The 23,080-nt window shown below is 30.3% G+C and overlaps 5 protein-coding genes and 2 long non-coding RNA genes across 7 annotated transcripts in view; 6 read left to right on the forward strand and 1 right to left on the reverse strand.

Annotated features, from left to right (window-relative positions):
• Positions 1 to 8,088, reverse strand: part of LOC109596638 (monocarboxylate transporter 12) — a 108,828-nt gene extending 100,740 nt beyond the window's left edge. Inside the window, exon 1 of the mRNA XM_020012213.2 lies at positions 8,036 to 8,088. The gene's annotated coding sequence lies outside the window, so the exon portion shown is untranslated. The remainder of the gene's footprint in view (positions 1 to 8,035) is intronic.
• Positions 98 to 1,148, forward strand: LOC109596640 (ras-like GTP-binding protein RhoL). The gene is made up of 4 exons (XM_020012217.2): positions 98 to 230; positions 470 to 572; positions 658 to 772; positions 885 to 1,148. The coding sequence occupies exons 1-4, from the start codon at positions 118 to 120 to the stop codon at positions 1,070 to 1,072; spliced, it is 519 nt and encodes a 172-aa protein (XP_019867776.1). The 5' UTR covers positions 98 to 117; the 3' UTR covers positions 1,073 to 1,148.
• LOC109596639 (rho-related GTP-binding protein RhoC) lies at positions 1,670 to 3,742 on the forward strand. The gene is made up of 5 exons (XM_020012216.2): positions 1,670 to 1,753; positions 2,125 to 2,249; positions 2,963 to 3,077; positions 3,136 to 3,253; positions 3,308 to 3,742. The coding sequence occupies exons 2-5, from the start codon at positions 2,143 to 2,145 to the stop codon at positions 3,520 to 3,522; spliced, it is 555 nt and encodes a 184-aa protein (XP_019867775.1). The 5' UTR covers positions 1,670 to 1,753; positions 2,125 to 2,142; the 3' UTR covers positions 3,523 to 3,742.
• On the forward strand, positions 5,762 to 7,859 carry LOC109608201 (cystathionine beta-synthase). Its single transcript, XM_020024619.2, has 10 exons — positions 5,762 to 5,899; positions 5,950 to 6,056; positions 6,107 to 6,274; positions 6,327 to 6,508; positions 6,562 to 6,648; positions 6,701 to 6,998; positions 7,057 to 7,234; positions 7,288 to 7,419; positions 7,475 to 7,671; positions 7,720 to 7,859. The coding sequence occupies exons 1-10, from the start codon at positions 5,820 to 5,822 to the stop codon at positions 7,812 to 7,814; spliced, it is 1,524 nt and encodes a 507-aa protein (XP_019880178.1). The 5' UTR covers positions 5,762 to 5,819; the 3' UTR covers positions 7,815 to 7,859.
• Positions 8,089 to 17,998: 9,910 nt separating the features above from the next.
• On the forward strand, positions 17,999 to 19,240 carry LOC109596619 (L-rhamnose-binding lectin CSL3). The gene is made up of 7 exons (XM_020012189.2): positions 17,999 to 18,144; positions 18,202 to 18,237; positions 18,286 to 18,457; positions 18,512 to 18,615; positions 18,666 to 18,695; positions 18,748 to 18,919; positions 18,998 to 19,240. The coding sequence occupies exons 1-7, from the start codon at positions 18,108 to 18,110 to the stop codon at positions 19,140 to 19,142; spliced, it is 696 nt and encodes a 231-aa protein (XP_019867748.2). The 5' UTR covers positions 17,999 to 18,107; the 3' UTR covers positions 19,143 to 19,240.
• Positions 19,241 to 20,408: 1,168 nt separating this feature from the next.
• On the forward strand, positions 20,409 to 21,369 carry LOC126264849 (uncharacterized). Its single transcript, XR_007547461.1, has 3 exons — positions 20,409 to 20,449; positions 20,796 to 20,984; positions 21,258 to 21,369. It is a non-coding gene; the product is annotated as an uncharacterized LOC126264849 (long non-coding RNA).
• A 648-nt stretch (positions 21,370 to 22,017) lies between these two features.
• LOC109596620 (uncharacterized) lies at positions 22,018 to 22,630 on the forward strand. The gene is made up of 3 exons (XR_002191379.2): positions 22,018 to 22,147; positions 22,294 to 22,383; positions 22,442 to 22,630. It is a non-coding gene; the product is annotated as an uncharacterized LOC109596620 (long non-coding RNA).
• Positions 22,631 to 23,080: the final 450 nt, after the last annotated feature.

A 23,080-nucleotide genomic window follows, 5' to 3' on the forward strand; every position in this document is an offset into this window, starting at 1 on the left:
TAGGGAATAAATTTATAAGTTCTTACGTGCACAAAATTATCAATACTGGATGTAGATAAGATAGCAGCAGTTTACCCACAATTGTGACACATTCATTTCGACAATACGTAAACTAACATGGACAATAATACTTGTACCATAGTGTTAATTGGGGATGGTTATGTCGGCAAAACGTCTATAGTGGATGCATTATCTCATATTGAATTTTCGGACAGTTCCAATCCTAACATGTAAGTACAATTAGTTTTTATTTGATCAATATTAATAAGGTAATATGACACATATAAGGTTTTAGGATATTTATAAAACAAATACTTTTTTAATAAAAATATACTTGACACAGAAATTCATTTTTGATCTATTCATTCAAGTCTAGAAATGTTATAAAACTTGATTTGTGGTAATTTTATGTGTTTATTTATACGACATTATTAAACTTTAAAACATGTTAATAAATATGTATTTTTAGAATTAATGAAACGACAATCAACAGAGATTCCCTGAATTTTAATGTGATAGACACAGCAGGACAAGAGGAATATAGTCATATTAGGAAACGCGCTTATGAACAGGTAACACTTTTAATTCAAAGATCTTTATAGTTCTAACATTGAATTTGTTTCGGGGGTTCGTTAGAATATTCAAACTGTGTTGTAGGCTAATTTATTTCTTTTGTGTTTTTGTTTGACCGACAAAACCTCCTTTGATAATATCAGAAATAAGTGGGTGAAAGACTTGGAACTTTACAAGAATGTGCCAAAGATTCTAATTGGTAAGCGAAATACTAAAAATTTATTTTGCTCATCATTGTATAAAATTGTATGAAAATAATATACAAATTGTACATTTAAAATAAATTATTTTTCATTAAATATTATTTTTAGGTACGAAATCAGACTTGCCGAATCATGAAATTAAATTTTCTGACGGCGAAAAACTTAAGAAGAAACTCAATTGCTTGTATTATATAGAATGTTCGTCAAAGAATAAAGTGGGCATTGATGAAATACTGGTAAAAGCAACTGAAATATTCAACGATAAGGACCAGAAACGAAACTGTGTAATCCAATAGGATTGACTTAAATAATTTATTATTATTGTTATTATTATATTTTAAGTTTTTTGTGTAATAAAATTGTTTAGTAATATTTTGTTGTTTTACCAAATATCCCAGAATTATATAGCAAATTATAACGTAGTATTTACAAATATTTTGGTTTAGAGAAGCTATCAATCTGGAACTGTTTATACATTTATTATTTGTTAGTACTTGTTTCTAGGTCTAAGCTATAAAATGAAATTTAAGTTCAATGCATGTTGCCATGTATTGTGCAAGGGATTACCACAACTTGATTTGTAATTTTATTTGTTGTTCTTCGATAAATGACAAACACTTTCAAATCAATAAGATAACTTTATTTATTTTTGTTAAAAAGTTTATTGGGTATTTAATTGTAAATTTCTAGTAAGATAAATGTTTTTATCACACATGAATATATTACTAGTAATGTAAACATGTATAAATTAACAGAAGTCTGTCACATTTCGAAGATACTCCTACAATCTCCTGATATTTTTGTGAATTTTATCACTACCTGGCAACATTGCTCTCGTGAGTCTGTATAATCTAATCTGATAGCATGTCATCTAATCTGGTTTAAACATCGTATTGTTATTCAATAGTTTTTCTACAGAAAATTGTGTATCAAATATCTGTTTGCTATTGCAAGGTGATAATATTGAATTGAGGCATGTGAGTATGGACTTTTTTATATTAATTTATTAACTAATTTTAAAGTTATAAAATACTATTTTTTCTAGTTCTCATATTAAACGTTTATACCATACTTATATTAATCTTGGAATTATATATCTTAAACCATATTCTTAATTAATAAATTAACTAGATATATTTTGAAAATAAACTGTGGTAAATGACAAACTAACATAATTTAGTATGTTTAGAACCCTTTCCAATTACTTATATTTGTGTAGTCACATTTTAGTGATGCAAATTTAACATCCAAAATTTATTACCAATAGATATTGCTTACAATTAAAAACTATTCATGTGTCGTATCTTATCTGCTTGTTACAATAGATTTAATTAATGTAAATTTTTAGTGATATGACTGTGCTACAATGTACACTATTCGAATAACTGTAGTCGGAGATGGGGATACTGGAAAGACTTCAATTCTTATTGCTTATAAGGACAAAGCTTTCAATGACCAATATATTCCAACAGTGTAAGTGAAATAAAATTAATAAATTTTAAATACAATATGATCCATTTAAAAGCGGGACACCCCCATAAAATTTGTATTTTTTGTCCGATTTTTACAAACTTCTTTTCGAAAACATAAAAATTTGTACTTATAGAAAAAAATTTACCTTTTTCTGGCCCAAAACCAAAGATCAAAAGTTATTTACTTTTAGGAAACTACCGTTTCATTGCATTTATTATATCTTTTTGGTAAGTTAATTGCTTTGAGGTAATTTCCCCGTATTATTCATTAATTATACCACGAACTTAGAAAATTGTATTTGTTATAATATTTGATATATTAGTATAGAATTATTAGTATTATATTCCAATATTGTTGAAAAGATAAGATAATTTGTCCTGTTTTAGACAGTTTATTCTATAGACTACTTGATTAAAAAATAATAAATTCATTAAAAGAATATGATTTTTCTATAGAATTATGAATTTTTTTAATGAAATTTGAGTATATACCTTAATCATGTGGTGTAATTCATTTTTTTTTTAATCTGCTAGTATGATTTTTTCATATTTTCATGTCATGATATTTCATCTCTAAATCAAAAAGTACAAATTTTATGAGTATACACACTGTATATTTAAACTCAAGTTACAAGTAAATTTTAATTATCGTATGTATTAATTATTGTTGTATGAATAGTGACGACTTTTATATTTATTTCTACTTTGTTGTAGATTTGATCAATATTCGTTAGACATTCCAATTGGCAATGAAATATTTCATGTGATATTGCAAGATACAGCTGGTCAAGAGGAATTTGACAAATTAAGAAGATTTGCTTATAATGAAGTAGGTATCGAATTTTATTAACGATTAAGCTGCTTTAATTGTTAAATATCAATTGTAGACTGATGTGTTTATTATGTGCTACTCTTTGGACAACAGAGATTCTTTCACAAATATCAGGGATAAGTGGGCTCCCGAATTGAAAGCTCTTAGACCCAGAACTAAATTAATTCTTATAGGTATGACGGTCTCATTTAATAAAACTGATTAATGCCAAGAAAATAATTTTTCAGGAACAAAAAGAGATCTGAGAAAAAAAGCAAACAGGCCTGTTACGAGAGAGGAAGGTGAACGCTTAGCAAGGCAAATTAAAGCCGATGGATTTTTAGAAACTTCCGCTAAAAAAATGATTAACGTGGAACAAACATTCCAATTGGCTTTTGTTGAGGGAGCTAAATTAATTAAAAGTAAACATAAGAAACACAAATCAACATGCTTCATGTTGTAATAATTTATCATACTCTTGTAAATAAATTAAAAGTACTTTTTAACTTGGTTTCAATTTTAATATTTTAAAAAATTTCACCTCACTGGTAATACTATAATAAAAAAAAGATGTAATATCGAAAATAGTACAATTTTCATACTAAGCAATGGAACATTATTTTTATTTTAATTATATATGGTATTTATATTAATTTATTAAAAATAAAATTTTATGAAAGTTGTGTATTTATTTTAAATTAATCTGAAGCTGCAGCTGGTGCATAACAAAATACCATTGGTTAACTTTAAAATTATGTGAACGTGCCTGTATTATTAATTTGGATGCAAGCTTAAGTTTAATTGACGATGAATATTAATTTATTAAAACAGAGCCAGAAATTGGGATGTTTCAAGACTTTAATGTTATATTGAAAAACTAAAGTTGTTACGTCGCATCTCTATTGTGGAACATACATTATTTGCGATGTTGGCGTGACGATTATCACGTTTCAACGATTTAGAGCGCTGTGCCACAGTTTTCCAAAACGCCAGAAGCGATGGAACATTTAACCAGTCAGGAAGGACATACGGAGAAATGTTAATTTAAAATCGCGCTTCCAACAAGATCACTGACCTTATGGTGAAAATCCTGGATATTCTTCATGCTGTTCCGAACATTGAAACGAATTTGTCAAGCGAGGTCGGCTTCTGATTTATTGGCCGTCTCATAAATTCCCACTAAAACAATATATTGCGCTGCAAATTTAGTTTTTGCATTATCAAAGATCATATTTAAAATATATACGGTTTTCATAATTCACATGGGTGGTGGATTATGACAGCCTGGGAATATATATCACGACTTTATTTTCTCATTGGATGCATAAAATTTGCTGAAATGTCTTTGCTAGCCACGGATTAAGTGGAAGTGCATCCACCGGTAATATTAACCTTGTATTAATTTGACTGATTTTATTTTTTAACATACTAAAACGACATACTGAAGTTATTTATTGTCACTGCTGACTCCAGAATATTCTGACAATCATGAACCATTTAGTATGTTTTTGTTAAAAGTACACAAAAACGTCTTAATTGCTTTCTTCGTCCTTGTGTCCCATCGCATAACGGAAAAGGCGCTGCTGCTTTTTTATGCACATTAAACATCGCAAATTCAATGGCGTGAAAAGATTAAGTGTTGCCTGAATCGGTAAATTAGATGGGAATAGCACTTACTAAATGCCGTTAAAGCAATGACAGCAATTGTAGTACAGAATGTTCTGGATCCGATCTACTTGAGAAGTTTTATAAAAGAGTCTTTACCCGGTCACGAAAAGTGGAACAATTGAACACGCCGTCTGCATTTGCTCAGCCAAACTCAACGTTTTCCGAATTTTGTCTTATTTACACCTTCTACTCTCGTTTTACCAAACTTTAGTGTTATTTTCCGTTCGTAAATATTTCAGATATACTTTTATGATTTACATTGCGAATTTTTCTGGCACCCCATCGTTGCTAAACACCTTCTGCATCTTGTTCAGTTTACTTTACAATCGGCAGCAGATCCGCACTTATCGGAAGATGATTTGAAAACACAATTGACTTTTTCTAATGCTTGAGTATGTACAAATAATTGAGATTTTGTTAAAGAATTTATTACGATAAAGTCCGGCGTAATTATCCAAATCTGAATTGCAAATTCAAACCGAAAGTAATAAAAGGTACAACAATATTTCGCGGCTGCCCCAGTAAAATAGCTATTAAAAGGGTCGAACCAATATTTCCAATTTCCATTACAAACGAAGGCGATGTCGTATATCTGCCACATTGTCGCCTAATGCTGCAATGGAGGATTTTCAGTGCACCAACTAAGGTTTTACCTAACTTCCGAACAGTTATCCCAGATTGCTTTCGTTACATTTTTAGCAGATGGTCCATTTTTGGTCTCATCGGAGGTGAGAACCGAATCCCTGGCTGCGAATTTCAAACAATACCGTTCGATTTCAATAGTGCAACACTGAAATTCAAATGAGATGGTTTTCATTTGCATGCAAATATAAAATAATACGGATAAAACGACAAGTATATCGTACGGTTCTAGTGTATTATTAAAGTGGATATCTTGTTTTATCTGTAACACAAGCTGCATGTTGAATTTGTACATGGTTTTTAAAATTAAAATAACATTACGTTGCATCCCTTGTTTTAAATACGGAACTTTAAAGAAAATACAACAAAAATAACGTTCAAAAATTTAATATGACAACTCACATGATCGAGTCAATTTGTAGTTGTCATTTGTGAGGGGACAATATAAACATGGACCGCGAAGAAACCGAAAAATGCACGTGGAGTCCGAATGCCGATCCAGAAACTTCACCCCACCCTAAACATGAATGGTAAGCAAAAAATATCATAATTAGTGCCTGTTTTAATATTTAAAGTTTAGGCAGAGAACCTCAAAAACATGTCCGGACATACTGGCAGCAGTTGGGCACACTCCACTGATAAGATTAAATAAAATACCAGAGATGATGGGAGTACAGTGTGAAATGTGTAAGTAGCCAAATCAAAGAGCAAATTATTAATAATTCTTTTTGTTAAAGACGTTAAATGTGAATTTATGAACCCGTTCGGCACCGACAAAGACAGATTTGGTAAAAGAGCCTTTCAAGAGGCAGAAAAAAATGGCACAATTCCGCCAGGTGCTACACTAATCATACCAAATGCCGGAAGTGCTGCCATACCATTGGCAACACTTGGGTCTATTAAAGGTAATTATAATTAATATTTGGAATACATTAAAGATTTTTTTTTTTATATTAGGACATCCAGTAAAGGTGGTTGCTAAAGAAGATTTACTGCCATGCAGAGAAATTATGTTGAACATGCTTGGAGCAGACGTTATCAAAGTCCCATTGGAAGTAAATCCAGGTTCTCATAATGGAGTGTTTGGTCTTTGTAAAAGACTTTCCAAGGAGATTACTCCGTCTGTTGTGCTTAATCCAGTACGTGTTGTAGTGTTTCCTTTCTTCTATTTAACAACAAATCGAATTTTCAGCATGAACATCGTGATAACCCTTTGTCTCATTACGACACCACTGCTGAAGAAATATTAGATGCACTTGACGGTCAAGTGGACATGCTGGTTGGCGTTGTGAATCTGCCATATAACATAGCATAATTATTGCCAATTTTAGGTTGTGTGCAGCAGAAGTGGCGGATTATTAACTGGAATTGGCAGAAAATTGAAGGAAAGGTGCCCAGACGTTACAATTATCGCTATTGATCAAACAAAAACTGATGAAACTCCTGGAATGAATTTAAAAACAAATAAGGATACTGACAGTTTAAACTACTCCGACGATATAAATTTCGAGCGGCTTGCGAATCCAAGTGTAGCTGATCAAACTATAGTTGACAAGTGGATGAAAAGAGACAAGAAAGAGGGGTTTCAAATGGCAAGGAAGTTACTTCGAGAAGAAGGAATATTTTGTGGTAGATAATTATGTTATGCATATTAAATATTAGGATAAGGATAATTGGATGATTCCAGGAGTGTATAGTGGTTTGGCTGTACAGGTAGCCTCAGAAGAAGCAAAAACCCTAGACGAGGATCAACACTGCGTAATTGTTCTCCTTGATTGTGTAACTACTTACCTCGACTACTTTCCAAACGACTATTGGATGGAGGCGAAAGGATTTAGTCCTTGCAATAACCCAGCTAATTATTGGTCAATATTATTGTGTACATCGAATCTTAAAGTTACAATTAAGACGTTTCTAGGTGGTGGGATGTAAATGTCTCTGAACTAAAACTGAATCCACTACGAAATATTGAGGATACATTTACTTGTCACGATGCTATTCACATGATGCAAAAGTACTCAGTTCACCAATTGCCAGTTGTAGATAAATAGTAATAGTACTTGCATTTATCAACCAACAATAAATTGATTTTTTTGAAATTTTAGTGGCAATCTGAAAGGAATAGCAACTTTATCCAATATTTTAAGGAATATTTTGGCTGGAAAGATACACTCTCAAGATTCTGTTAAAAGAGTTTGTTATGGAGATTTTTCTGGTATAGAAGAGGGCTACAGTGCTACTTTAGGACTGATACTGCGTACTTTACAAATACAACCATATGCTGTCGTGTTTACCATTACAAGTAAGTCTTACATCAATTTTCTTATTACTCTTATTTAATTTTTTGTAGATGGTGAATATGGCATAGTTATGAAGCCACTGCATATTATAACACCTCGAGATATATTAATATACATAAAATCACATAAAATCGATCCAATGTAAATTATAATGTCCCTTACAATGAACAATATACAAATATTTTAAATATTTATGATTTTACTTTGTTAGAAGTCAGTATTGATTTTGGCTTATTATGTTTCCTGAGAATACAGAACTTTTTCTCTTATTATTCTATTATTAAACGTTGGAGCGACGGTCATTTCTGTTTATAAAAATTTTACAAATACCACTGACCTTTAGCCCGCACAACAATAGTTACCTACCTGCGAAATGCACCGGTTCCACTTTAAACTTCTGCACTCCGGGGAAAATAAGTTCCGAGTAGGACAACTGAACTCCATGGTTAAGTATATGCACCAGCACCGCACACACGATTATAACCCACCCCCAGCCGCCTTCCGGATAATAATGCCTTCTCAAGGTGGTCGTTTTGCGAGCGTCCAGCGGAAGTTCGGGCAAGAACGATGTTTTGGACGCGTTGGTGTTCGCGTTGCCTTCTGGAGCGGGCCGATGGACCGGACATCGTGGCGGCGGTTTATTAACGCCCGTTTCTGTATATATAAAATCCCAATTGTCCACCTTAATGCTCGGACGACGGCCGACGCCGTGGACGTGGCATTCCGATTCGGCGACGTTTTCCTCGATGCGTGTCAGGGCCAGCACGTGGAATTTCTCTAAAGGAAACTGATTTGCGTCCGATTTGTTGTTGTTTCCTGCAAAAATACAAATTGTCAGGAAAAGAACGACCTGGACGTGGTGTGATGGTTTACCTGAAACGTCTTGATGTTTCTCCGACTCGTAGTCGACGTCCTGTTCCAATATCGTCGACACCGTATCCGTTCGAATGGTCGTTTTCAGTGTTGGCGCCGAAGACATTTTCGTGAACAGTTCTACGTGTTTCTTAGACAGCGGGAGTATAATTCCATTTTCCGGGGGCGCCTCAGCACTTTCCGGCGACTCGAACGTTTGGTATAGGTCGCATTGTACCCTTTTAAATTGGGATAAAATTCCGTTGTTATTGCATCGGCTGGAAGAGTCATTTTCGGACGTGCACTGATGCTGTTCATTGTGCAAAAATTGATGAACATGTTCCTTAACAGTTATTAAATCTGGCGCCGTTTCGGCTTCCCGCTCCGGGAATGTGCTGTATGTACGGCCATGGGGATCTACGCGCAGTTGAACTACGGCCAATGTGCTTACTGGCCATGTTTTGCTATGGTTTAAAGTCATTTTTATTATTTTACTTTTGTCATGTTGTTAAGGATTCTATTTGTTGATGCTCTTTTAACAACCAGACTTTGTTGTTTGGTTGTGCTAATCCATTATGCATTTTTACAGTTGCAATTGTAGTCTTATTTCTGAAATAAAATAAAAAATTAATTTTTATGTTTATAGGACTGATTTTCAATGACAAGTAATATTTACTTTTTTTTATTTTGATTTCAATCTGTAAATATTTATTTAAAGTTTTGCTACTACGAGTCCTAACAAGTATATATTGGGACAAGAATAATTTGCGTAATTTAAGTGTTTCACATTTTATTTTTTCCTAATTATTTATAAAATAATAATAATACTATATATTTAATTTTCATTAAATATTATAAATCAAAAACACATTAAAAGTATGTTAATTTTGTGTGACAACTAGATATTGGGACAGTTTAATGAAAATAAAAATAAAAAAGAAAAATACAAAAAATTTTCTAGTGGGCTACGAAGTAATGATAAAAGCAATGTTATTGTTACGTCAATCGCTGCGTTAATTAAACAAAATGTGCGTGGTATAGCCGCAAATTTCAAAATTCGGGAGTTAGTTGTTAAAAATTATTATCGTTATCAAAACAATATGTGAGTGGAGTGAACTTAATATTCCTAAATCAACAGTCTGGAATATAATTAGGCATTACGTTCAAATGCGAAAGGTGATGTGACCCCATATTAAACATAAAAAATCGTACCTTGTCCCAATATTTATTTGTCATACCAAATTGATATTTCTCTTCTTTATAAGTTATAATGCAGAGAGTATTTTGTTTTTGATGTTGTTCGTTGTAATTCGTAATTATTAGTTTGCTAAGGGTATAGTATTAAATTAAAAAAAAAAAAAACATTAGAATAAATAAAATGTGAAAGTTAGTTGTTTTTCAAATATTTGGAGGAATATTTTCTTGGTTCAAGAGTAAAAAGTACAAGAAAAAATATTAATAAAAAAGAGTAAATTCACTAGCAGAAAAGTTTAGACAATATTTAATCGATATTGGTAAAGTCGTTTATATTCAAATATATACACTTTAACTGGTGTAGAGGCTATTAACCTTATCATTGACAATTATCTAATACTAACATTGTTAGAATTTTATACTAACAAATTAGAGAGCAACCACAAAAAATAATTAAAAATATTTTGAAGATGTTTTATTTTAACCAGTAATATTATTAATATTTGCTGCTCTAGACGATCAGTATTTTAAATTTATTTTACTTTTTATATATTTAACAGTCATAAAAATAAACAACATTCCATTTCTTATAAAATTTTTAATTAAAAAAAAAACTCATTTTATGGATTTAAACACATTTTATTCGGTTCATTCATTTATCTGTTGTTTAGTCGTAAAAGTTCAGTTCAGTCTCTTCTGAAAATATTATTTCAGTTTTGGCAATTTGAGTTAACAACAAGTAGTTCAAATTACAAAGTACAATAAGTAGCATTATCAGTAAATTGGAACGCCAGTATACGACATGGTGGAAGTCAACAACAAGCTCAGAAGAAGAAAACAGGACTATTTTCTATTATTTCTACTATAATAGATGAAATCGCATATTCTCTACATACATTGCGTTGAATTCCTCTAAATTTATATTTAGGGAGTCAGGAAGAATTCAAAAGGGGGGTTTGAAGAAAACACAGGTTTTCCAGACTCAAAAGTTTTTATTTAGTCACGTGGTGGTTTTAAGTTTACCCATGTTACGATCCACACCAGGATAAGGTATACAACACATCAAACATGTTCTATTCCAAAGAATGATGACCGATAACTCAAGAAAATTTTTGAGATATACCTCTCCACGTGACTGCAAGTAAAATATACCAACAGATAATGCAATACAATATACAGAGTTTTTCTTTTGCAATATATAATAACGGTACTCTTATATTAATTCCGTTTCAATACAGTGTAAATGTTGGAATATATCTAAGACTGCCTACCATTAGAATCCTAAGACGTTTTCGGCACCGCGGTTTTTGTTAAATCGTTAAAGTTACTCATATTAAATCGAGAAACTAAATGCTCAACGATATTTTTTATTTTTTTATATATTATTCCATTTGCTCAAAAATGTGGACCAGATTTCGTTCTTGTAGACGGCAATGCCTAACCTTACCTTGTGAGACTTATAAATTTGATATTGCAAAATAATGACATTACTTGGATACAGTGGCCTCAGCTTTCACCAAAAAATTCAATTGAACACGCATGGATCTGTCTTCAAAGACTCGAGACCGCCAGCCTCAGAGTTTAAAGCTTTTAGAGAAGATTGGCAAGTTAAGAATCAAAAATTTATTGCCAATAATTCCTCCCTTCTTGGCAATAAGTTTCGTTCGTAGAACAGAAATGGGGGACCGATTAAATACTGATTGGTACTGGTTAATATTCTATTTTTTTTTTTAATTTTAATTAATTTTGGTTTCATTTTCCAATGAATGTGTGATATTACAATAATTTTATTACTAGTTTAAATGTTCCGTCGCTGATGCAATTATGTTTAATTTATGCAGGAAATTAAATTGTTTATTAAGACTCAGTCATCATTTGCTTATCACCTTTAATACTTCATCATCTTTTTATGTTGGTACACGATTATACAAACACCCTGTATATTACTTATTTGCCATATATTAAATTATTTCAACACAATTTCCAAGATGCATGATAAAAAATATTTTTTGATAGGTTACAATACTAGGCGCATCAAATCCTTAACATAAATTTGAAATATTTATGATTTATAAGTTGAAAATACGTTAAACGTAATGCAATAAAAAGTAAATTACAAAATGAAAAATGATGTTCCCCCGTTCTATAAGTTACAGCTCAGCATCAATCACACCTTCGATTTTTGTAGAAAGCCGAGCTATTATAAATTTTAAATTGTAGTTCACGATCTGATCTTAATTGAACAAATAAATCAAGTTTTATTGTACGATTTGTGTAATTGGACCAATAACTTTATTACAAAAGTCATTTTAGTTTCGCAATTGGCTAAAATTAATACAAACAATTATTTTTAAATGCCGTTAGATTTTCATTCCCGTTGCTTAATCATGAAGCACCGCTTTTAAATATTTCCCAAGAGGCACTTACTGTTTTCAATACCATTGTTTAAAAATCTGACCACTCACAGGAAGACCAGCAATTAACACAAACACAACTGATTTAGAAGGACAATCTAAAATACATACGATCGACAAACAAATGTTTACCGGCAAAGCTTCTTATGGACCCTAACGATTCAAGGCGCGTGTTCTCCAAAATCCGTAAGCAAACTAACAAATTGGCAACTGATTTTCAACCGTTTACTTTCTCCTGTTTATATCGCAACGTTATAGCGAATCCTTAGAACGCGTGAGTCCGGAATACCAAGTACGTGTCTTTGGATTACCGTGTTCGGAATTCATTAACTATATTAAATAATACAATGCAAAATATATTATTTTTTTGGACTTTGCGGCACGTGCGTTAATTAATGCATGGCGTTTGTTTGGTACCAAAATATTATGTTGGTGTCTTATTAAAATTTTATATGTGTAAGTGAATTAGGATTTGCGAACTTGAATGTATGTAGGTCATTAAAAATTTAAATAACGTAATTCTTCATAAATTCTCTGACAGTACGTATTGTATTGGGATCTAGTATTCACCAGAAAGAGTAGTTTTTCATGAAAAAAAATTAGTCCTCAATAAAAATCGAATGTTTTTTTAATAAAAAAATGTAAATGTGATGTAAGATTTATTCATGCGGTGTCAATTTCACTGTTTCCATGTATAGTAAGTAATATAAGAAGTGAACTTATTTATTTTTGCAAATTTTATTTAAAAAGCCTTATTTGGTGTTACCAGAGGTTCGGCGACGAAGAACAAGGCATGTCGCAAATTGCACAAACGATAGGGGTAACCCAGGGCGTAGTTTCAAAAAGTTATTCAAGGTTTCTGAAATTATGAATTTCAAAAATTAGGCCCCTGGGGCGTGGAAGGTGTGATCGAATTAAAGAGGCCTTCTTGTTCCCCAGATCTTAATCCCATTGAGCATTTATGGCGTAACGATAAAAGAAGAATTAGAGCTCATCAAAATATCTCTGGTAACACAAAACAAATTATTCTGGCAGTTTTAGAAGAATAGGGAAATATTCCCCAAGAAGACATTAATTATTTAAAAGAAACAATGCCACGTCGAATTCGTGCTAGGGATGGCAACACTGATTATTAGAGAAAGGTTTGTAATCAGTACTTTACTAGAGCTCACTTTTCATTGACTTGTAATGTAAGAATAGGAGAACATCATAAGGAAAAGACTAAAGGAACAAAATATAACCCCGTATCGTGCTGTTAAAGGTCCCTTTTTTAATAATAGATTTTTGTTAAAACTGTATCCAGAATTAAGAAAATAATATAAGAAAAGTAACATACTTATTTCATCTTTGTTAATTATTAAAAGTATTTCATAATTTCTCGTTGCAGTATATAATTTTATTTACAATATATCAAATTTATTGATAATAGTAAAAATTTATGTCATATTTTAGAATATTTTGGACAAATTTTCATTAACAAAATACTTTTATTGCTTCTAAAATGAATTTCAAATTATATGCACGTAATTTATATCATAGTTTAATTTTTTTGCCTTTAAATATTTTTCTTGTCAACAATAGACAGCATCCATTCCAGAACAGCTACAACGACATCTTTCAGTTTTATATTCAATTTAAGCTTGTACTTTCCACTTGGTAGATGTGGCGGCCATCCTTCGGTAGTTGGTGCAACGTTGTTTAAAGTGTGTTTAACGTTCTAAAAACAATACAACAAATAATTTCCAAAAAATATTAAAAACGGGCGAATAAATAAAAAGTATACTTTTTTTATTGGACAGCTCTTTACATCCGACTGAGAAACAATTCCTTTAGCATCAAACTTTCCTGATTCTAATAATTCACAGATGTTAACTTCGAAAGTAATTGGACTGGGCCTATATTCATTGTTCCTCAATACTATAGTTTCTACTTTGATCTGAAATAAATACTTAAATACCTAAATGTTTTTAACAAGCTGTGAGTGAGTTACCTTAATAGGATTCTTGAAAGTGATGTCTTCAGTACAAATAAAAGACATGTTTAACGCTCCGTATGTCCTATTCGGTTTATAAAACACAGAATTGACGACACGAAACTTTTCAGAATCTGATAAAAATTTTGCATAGTCGTGTATAAATATGTACGTGTTTTCCTTTAAAAAATGTTGAATTATGTGTATCATTTTGTATTTAATATAATCTACTTACCGGTTTCGATTTGGTTATGTAAATTGCCAAAAATATCAGTAATGTTGCGGTAATTTGTAATTTAGTCGTCATAGTGAACGTCGACAAAATATAACGGATGTATTTGACCAAACATTTATATCCTCGTTTGAAGTAATTAGTAAAAATGACTATGTTATCAGATCGTTTCATTCATGCAATATTTTATTTAAAAAATATATTTATATATTTCCAATACATTTCGTGTATATTAAAAATATATATCATATATCATAACTTTTTTAATAAAAAAGAGGTACAAAATTTTTTAATACACTTTATTTTATGTTGTCTATTCTTAAATTTTAATTGATTAAATGTAAGTTAATCTTTATTGACACGTAAACAATATATTTTACGTGCTTGGGAAAAACAGTATAAGTCAACAAATGGCCAAAAAGATATATGTCCATAAACCAAACAGTAATTTACATTGCCACCTCCTGCTAAAAAAGAGTAGTCATTTAAAAATATGTTGGGCTTTTATTCTTAATTTTTACTAAAAAAACAAAAATAAATCATACTTAAAAATAATAATAGAAAAACTTGCATACAAATATGCATATAAACTGATCGCAAAAAATTAAGCATACAATTACTTTAGAATTAAATCATCTGTAAACATGCAGTATTCCAGTCTTCATATGCCCTTCTGACTACTTATCTACGAATTATATAATTTATAAGTATAAAAGAAATTTTTATTAAATTCTTCTATCTCTTCTAAATCGTAAAATCGTTTCAGCGTTGGAAGTTAAAAAAATACTCGTTTTTTTTCAGTTTAGCCTCATCTATATATCTATATATAAATAAAATGACTAAAAACCAGTTTAAAGATATTTTATCATGAAAAAAGATTTCTCAGTAATGGAATATCAACTTTTATTTGATTTGTACAGTGCATAAATTAATTAGTAGTTAAATTTAATTGATAGTTACATATGTACAAAAAATCACGGTTATAGAACTAATTTTTTAATTATCATCCAAAAAAATAAATAAAACAAAAACATTAAAATTTATGCATTATTAAAAACTATTGATTTGTTAAACTTACTCGTAATCCTAATGTTTTTATTTAAATTTAATTTTTTTTAATTGATACAGCAAAGGGTAGTCGCCTTATGGGTCTTCTGCCCTATTTAAAACTGTCCTTGAGCTTAGTGTGAAATATCTTATCTGATCCCATCAGATGGTCGACCTTCTCTAGGCCGATTTCGCACATGTCCAGTATCTAGAAACGTTGATAGAGTCTGCACACTACGGATTGCGGCGGTCACATCAACTTGTCTTGAGCTAGCCTGAAGCATTCTTACAACACGATGTCGGTCATCTTCTGATAAATGACGTCTATGCATGATTTTACAAAAAGGCAGCAGAAATTGGTTGTTAATTTTTGTACAGAGTTAAAATCAATCTGAGTCTGTTTAGTGTTTTTATTTTAATATTTTTATTCACAAATAATCAATTTATACCGGACAAATAATAATGTATGGTTATATTTATAATTTGGTAGAAATATGTTAATATGCTTAACTTTTTTTCAGTCAGTTTAGTATGAATCAAAACTTATACTTTTTTTTCCCAAGCGTGCTGGATCTGTTGGAATACTACAGATATTTCTGGATATGCCAAACAATCAATGCAAAATTAATTTACATTAATTCATAATTGCAATAAACAAATAAGTAAACAGGATATAAATCAAATATTATCTGTGGACTTCCCAGTCTTTCATTATCTTTCTTGCAATTAATATTTATAATAACAAATTAATAAGGTCAACTACTAGTTTTCTAGTTTTTTATTGATTATCTAATTTTAGTCGCTTGCAGGTAAAAAAATTGAATATGCTGTTTAGTTAATTATGGATGTTGTCGAAGTTTAATATGGTCGAACAAATCACGTGTAGTGAGCTATTGATCTTTTACATGATACTTCTTGCTTGATTGAATCTGCCAAAATCCGTTGTCATAAACGCGTGAGTAAACGATTCTTGGCATTTGGTCATTTTTTCTGTTGTGAGTGAGTTAAGTGAATAATACATATTTTAGTTATACATGACAAAAGAAATGTAAAGTTGGATCATCGAATGGGATTTGCAGAGATTTTCGTTTTGGAATTGAATATTTAAATATGTTATATCGTATAAATATATGAATTTCATATGTTGTAATATTCAAATATCACTAAGTAATTAAGGTAAAGGTTTAAAATACTTTTAATTCATATGTATGTAACAAATATAAAGATTTTATTTTTTTTTAATTCCTTGCTTGCATATTAATTACCATCATATTATTTTTTCAAAAACACTCTTATCATGCAATTCACTGCATGCACTTAACTAAATTGTACTTGTTACATTTCCAGAATAAATATTTGTGCTATCATTGTTAGAGCGTTGTAGACATATTTTAAATTTTACAAGTTTCAAGAAGTATATCTTAATATCAGTTAATCCAAAACAGACTATGTTAATTTAGTGATAAAATTAATAAATTTAAATTAAACTGATGAGGAGGAAATTGAGAGGACTTGCACTTGTTTAAAAGCTGTTTAAAAATTATATAACTCAAATGCGCGACAGTAGAAACCTCTTTTAACTTATCAAAGTTTTATAGTCTTAGATCTGGTCTAACCTAATCAAGATAAAGAACGACCTCCAGATAGTATCACTGAATGTGATTTAGTGTGACTTCTGCATTTTTTATGGCATTGTTTTACTTTCTTATACACACTATATATTTGCCACCTACGTATAGGTCTAAAACGAAATTCTATCTGGACATGAATAAAACTAATTATAAAAACTTTGCATTTGTTTGCACAGTCGTATCTAAATATATATTTCCCTCTAAAAAGAATAAGATTTATATGTGTTATTTACCAGAGACCATCATTTTATATTAGTTATAAGAAGTGCCAAATATACAATAATATTAATGTTTTGATGTAATTTGGATGTCATTGTGAACGCTGACGAAATATATGTAAGATGTAATTGACCAAATATTTATATCCTCGTTTAAAGTAATTAGTAAAATTATTATGTTATCAGATCATTTTATTCACGCAATATTTTATTTAAAAATATATTTATATATTTTGAATAAGTATTGTGAATTTTTTAAAACAAATTTGATTATCATAACCGTTTTTATAAAATAAAGAGGTACAACATTTTCCAAAATAAATAATCTTATATTTCAGTAAATTCAAAATATAATAAATTATGTATATGAAAAATGTTGTGAACATAGTATTTGCTAAACAATCAACAGTGAAAATTATTTATGTTGATAATCTGTGGTAATTTTAATAATCACACAACCAATGATTATTTTTATACTTCATTATATTTTTTGCTTCAGTACTTTCTTATCAGGGTTAAAAATAATAATTGAGTCATGTCATATTTTTATCAAAGATATTTATTTGCATGTTGACCTACAGATTTAAACATTTAAACAACAGTTTGTGGTTAAATTGTAAGGAAACTCCATGAATTGAAAATGTTTATAGCTAATTATGTTTTATTAATTTTATTGACATAGTTTATTGTAATTATAATAAACATGTGATTATTTGTGGACTTCACAGTAATTTTTGTTGCAGTTCTTATCTGAATTAAGGAAAATAATAATTGAATAACGTCATATCTTTATCAAAGATATTTATTTACATGATGCTAGTGAAAAGACTTAAACATTAGTCTGTGGTTGAGTTGTAAGGAACCTCCTAAAATTGAAAATGTTTAAATCTAATTGCATTTTATTTACTTTGTTTGGTAATTTTATTTCCATTTCATAATTCGTTTAATAATTATTAATTGTCTTTATTTTAGTGTTATCTAGTAGTGGTGCAGACATTCCTAGTGAAGGTAAATTATTTTTGTCATTTAATATTATAAATTTAAACAATTTTTTAGTGTTCATTAAGGAAGCATGTGAAGGCTCAGAACTCACTTTGAAATGTGATAGAGGCTTGATAGAAATTATTAGTGCAAATTATGGCCGAACTGTGCAAACCACATGTGTTAGGGGTCCAATACGAGACAATAATTGTCGCTCCCAAAATTCTCTAAGTATTGTATCAAACAGGTGATGTTGTATGATGTTTCTTAATATTTAACTAATTGTGCAAATATTTTGCAGTTGTTCAGGTCAGACTATTTGTAAGATAAAATCATCCAATGAGGTATTTGGAGACCCATGTTTGAACACGTACAAATATTTAACAGTAACTTATACGTGTAGAGGTACATTTATTGTAAAATAATCTATATTTTTATTAATTATTTAATTTTAGATAAGTGTCTTGATAGTGGTCATAACACAAGTAAGAACAAAATCGTTTGAATAATTCAGTCCGATTAAACTAAATGTTGCAGTTTTTACAAAGACATCATGTGAAGGAGAAGTACTGTACATAGATTGCTCACATAAAATAATTGATGTCGTCGATGCTCAATATGGTCGAACTAATAGTGAACAGTGTGCTTATGGTCCTATAAAGACTACTTCTTGTTCGGCTACGAATACTAAATCCGTTGTCAAGAACGTGTAAGTATTTGCTATATTACGATTAATTCTTAATTCTCGTATTATTATTTTATTATATTATTTTTATTTTCTCTTTAGTTGCACTGGACGAAAGAACTGTGCAGTTGGTTCATCTAATGGAAATTTTGGAGATCCTTGTCTTGGAACCTACAAATATTTAACTGTGTCATATAAATGTCTGAACTTCAAAGATTGTGATAATCTAATACCACAAAGTAATTAATATGAAGGTTTAATTCATACTACTTCAAATGTATTAATATTATAATATGTAATATGTTTATTTATGTAGTGCAATATAATAAATATTTTTTAATTCTTGGCCTGCATATTAATCATATTCTTTTGTCAAAAACATTCTTATCGCGAAATTCAGTGCCTGTAATTAGGTCAATTGCACTTGTTATATCTGCGGACCAATAATTCGCGTTATCATTGTTGGAACGTAGTAGACTTGACAAATGACCAACTCAGCACAAATTTTACATTTCGGGATTCCTAAGAAGTGTGACTTAAAATCAGTTTACCAAAAACGGACGTCATGTTAATTTAGTGATAAATCGGATAATAAATTTGAATAAATCTGATGATGAAGCGATTAAAATTTCCTTGCACTTGTTTAAACACTGTCTGAAAATTAGATAATTCAAATGCGCGACAGTAGAAACCTCTTTAACTCATCTAAGTTTTATGATCTTAGATCTGCTCTAACCTAATCAAGTTAAAGAACGACTTCCAGATAGCATCACTGAATGTGACTCAGTGTTACTACAGCGTTTTCTTTACGGCACTGTTTTACTATCTTCCACACACATAACATAATTGAAGTAATGTATGTTATTTAACTGAGTTCTTGCCAGACACTGTACGTATCGGTCTAAGGCAAAATTTTCATCTGGACGTTAAAAGAAATTAAGTAAACAATTCATTAAAACTTTTACCTATTATCATGAAAAGTAGTCGTAAAATTATTTGAAAACTATTAACGTACTTGTAATAACCTTTGATTTTTTCAGGTGATAGTATGTTGTATACAATAGTTTTTGATGCAAAGGAAATGATAAATTTTATGGTATTTACTATTGCACCTACATGTTAACTGCTACATGACCTATTAGCATAAATTGAAATATATCTGTAAAAAATATCAAAATAATTTATTAATATAGTTTACCACAAGTTCATATTGATTTTTTTTATTTGTCTGTCACAAATTACATCTAACAATTGTTGGTGAGGCAATTATTTCTATTTTAGGTGCGAAGGAAATGAAGTGCATAAAGGGTTGGTTATATAAAATTAACCACAGCAGTAATTCCTCACTTATGTGTTTGAAGTGGTTGTTGATATGTGGTCAAATTTTGGGTCTCTTCCCCGTTAGCATTACACAAAGTAAAACGAAAAAGACTATCTTATCATGCGACACGTTGAGTTATTTGTATACTTTTATAATCTTCTCAGGGTATTGTTTTGGCAGCGCTGTAGTTATATTACATGCAATCGACAGAGGAACGTTATTGAGAAATTCAAGTAAGTGGTATTCTTATGAGCAAAAAATAATGTAAAATGGACAAAGTCGACATTTCCCAACCAAATGTGTAAAATACCAATCCTGTTTGGTCGCACACACACGAAAGGGCTTTGTACGATTTTGCTCAGTAGATTTAGGTAGAGTATGAGAAAATTAATGATTTCCTGTCAGATAGCACTGAATTGCTGTCCTCTATTGTTATTTGACGTAATAAATGCACCACTACAGTTCGAAACCATGCAACTGTACGGAGATAAATTGATCATATTATAAATCCCAGAAAACACCCCCTCATTATAATAAATATTTCAATTTTTTTAATGTATTTTGTTTTTTATGTTTCAGTCACAATCTTGTTTCATGTTCACGTTACTATTTCGGTAATGGTATTTGTGAAAATATCACAGGAATGGCCTGGATTCATCAAGCACTTTGTTAATATTGAAAAAACGATGATGAAATATAAGCCTATTAATAAAAACGTGACAAGCCAGATTAATAAAATGGCAATAACTATTTTTATTACTGCAGCCAGTAAGTACTGCAATTTTACTTCGCCAGTAGAAATTTATAATCACTAATTAAAAATTTTCAAAACGCATAAATTAAATTTTGCACGGTAAATTCACTATAAATATGTAAATTCATGCATATTTAATATTTATGGCATATTTAGTATGCACCCCAAAAGAATGTGGAAAACGTTTTGTGCAACTATTATTTCTCTGCGTATATGTCTTTATGAATACAAATGGTGTTATTAGATTGTGGTAAACAGAATTTCTGACTGATAGAAATTTGTTTCAGTTGAACATAATTTGTCTTTTATCAGTTACATGAACCAGAGCCATTGTAGTTACAAAACTGGTCTAGAATTTTACACAAAACAACGATACCGCTTTATATTTTCCTACTTTGATATTAAATACAACTTTAGTTTCGGCCTCTATTTATTGGTTAGTACACAATAATTAGTTATGCTTTTTAATGGAAATACGTTGGTTTTTAAGATAATCAATTGGATTGGATTGTTCATTTGGAGTTACGGCGATTTGTTTATAATGGCTTTGTGTGTTCTTCTTCAATCGAAATTTATTCAAATAACAGAAGAACTGAAAAGTTATTTGGACATTGGTTGGACTGAAAATGTGAAATGTATTAGCGTATACCGATCTATTACAAATTCAAATGTAAGTTTATTTTACATTGTATCAACGTCATATTTTTACCATATATTAAGAATTTCTTAAAGGTTTCCCAGGACGATTTCTGGAGGGGTTTAAGAGAAGATTACACTAAAGTTTCGGAACTTTGTCGAAGAGTAGATGATATCCTTGGAAATATAATAATTTTATGTTATTTCAGTAATCTCCTGTTTATTTTAATTCAACTATTTTTTAGCTTAAGGTAAATAAAAACATATTTTTTTATTAAATTAATAGTAGGTCATATATCAAGTTTTGTGAGAGCAAAAGCTGCAACTTTGTGTCTGAAGTGTATTTATGTGTTGCTAAATATTTCTTATTTATTACAGAGAACGGGATACACTTATAGAAACGTTATATTTCTTTTATGCGTTCTTGTTTATTATAATAAGAACAATGGCTGTTTCGATTTATGGTGGCGTATTATATGAGGAGTCACAAGCTCCTGCAAAGCTTCTTCTATCCGTTCCATCTGAATTCTACAACGTCGAAGTGAGTATAACTTTATTGTATGGTTATTTAAGTTACTACAGCTTCTTTTGCTTATTAAAAACTCTTGTGAACGTTTTACAAACTAACGTTTTACTGTTTCTGTTTTAATTGCTTTGTAAAGTACGTAATAATTAATTTGTTTCCAGATACATAGGTTTTTAAATCAAATAGAGCTCAGCCCAGCTATTTTGACAGGCAAACATTTTTTCACTGTCCGTAAAGGCTTAGTTTTAGCTGTAAGCACTTATTAATCTTATGATTATATAAAATATATTAATTGTTATTTTTTTGTAGTTGGCTGGACCTATTATAACATATGAAATTGTTCTGGTACAATTTATGCAAACAACTGGAGACATAAACACCTTCACGAACGGTACCTATATTAAATGCTAACTTAGATAAACGAATCTGATTAATTTATTTATTTTTTCAACACATCAGTTAAATTAAGTAAAATATAAGGGAACACATTACAGGAAAAACAAGCGTACTTAATGTTTTTATTTTGCCCATTGTACACTTTTACAATATGCAAATTGCGATTAGCCCCAATTTGCATACGTACAAAAGTTCATTTTCGAGCTCCTGAATTGCCACCGTCCCTTACGCACTTACATGTAAATTAGAGGTCTTTAACACGATTAATCTTCATCAGAACGGTACAATAAATAGTCGAATTTCTTCCATGATCCACTGGGAAGCAATTTAAGTAGTTAAAGATTTGTTTTCGCCGTTTTAAAGTGCTTTGTGACGTCCATTTTATTTATGGACTTCATTATAAAAGTTTATTTGTTTTGTTCGCGTTTAAAATTTCACTCTTATTTCACGACGTCGTTGACTTCAAAGTGCACGTAAACTGAACGATTTTCAATTTTTTAAAGTTCAAAAACATAAAATCGGGTTATCTAAAATAGTACGCAGGATGATCTA

The sequence above is a fragment of the Aethina tumida genome, chromosome 3, assembly GCF_024364675.1.
Source record: "Aethina tumida isolate Nest 87 chromosome 3, icAetTumi1.1, whole genome shotgun sequence".
NCBI lineage: Eukaryota > Metazoa > Arthropoda > Insecta > Coleoptera > Nitidulidae > Aethina > Aethina tumida.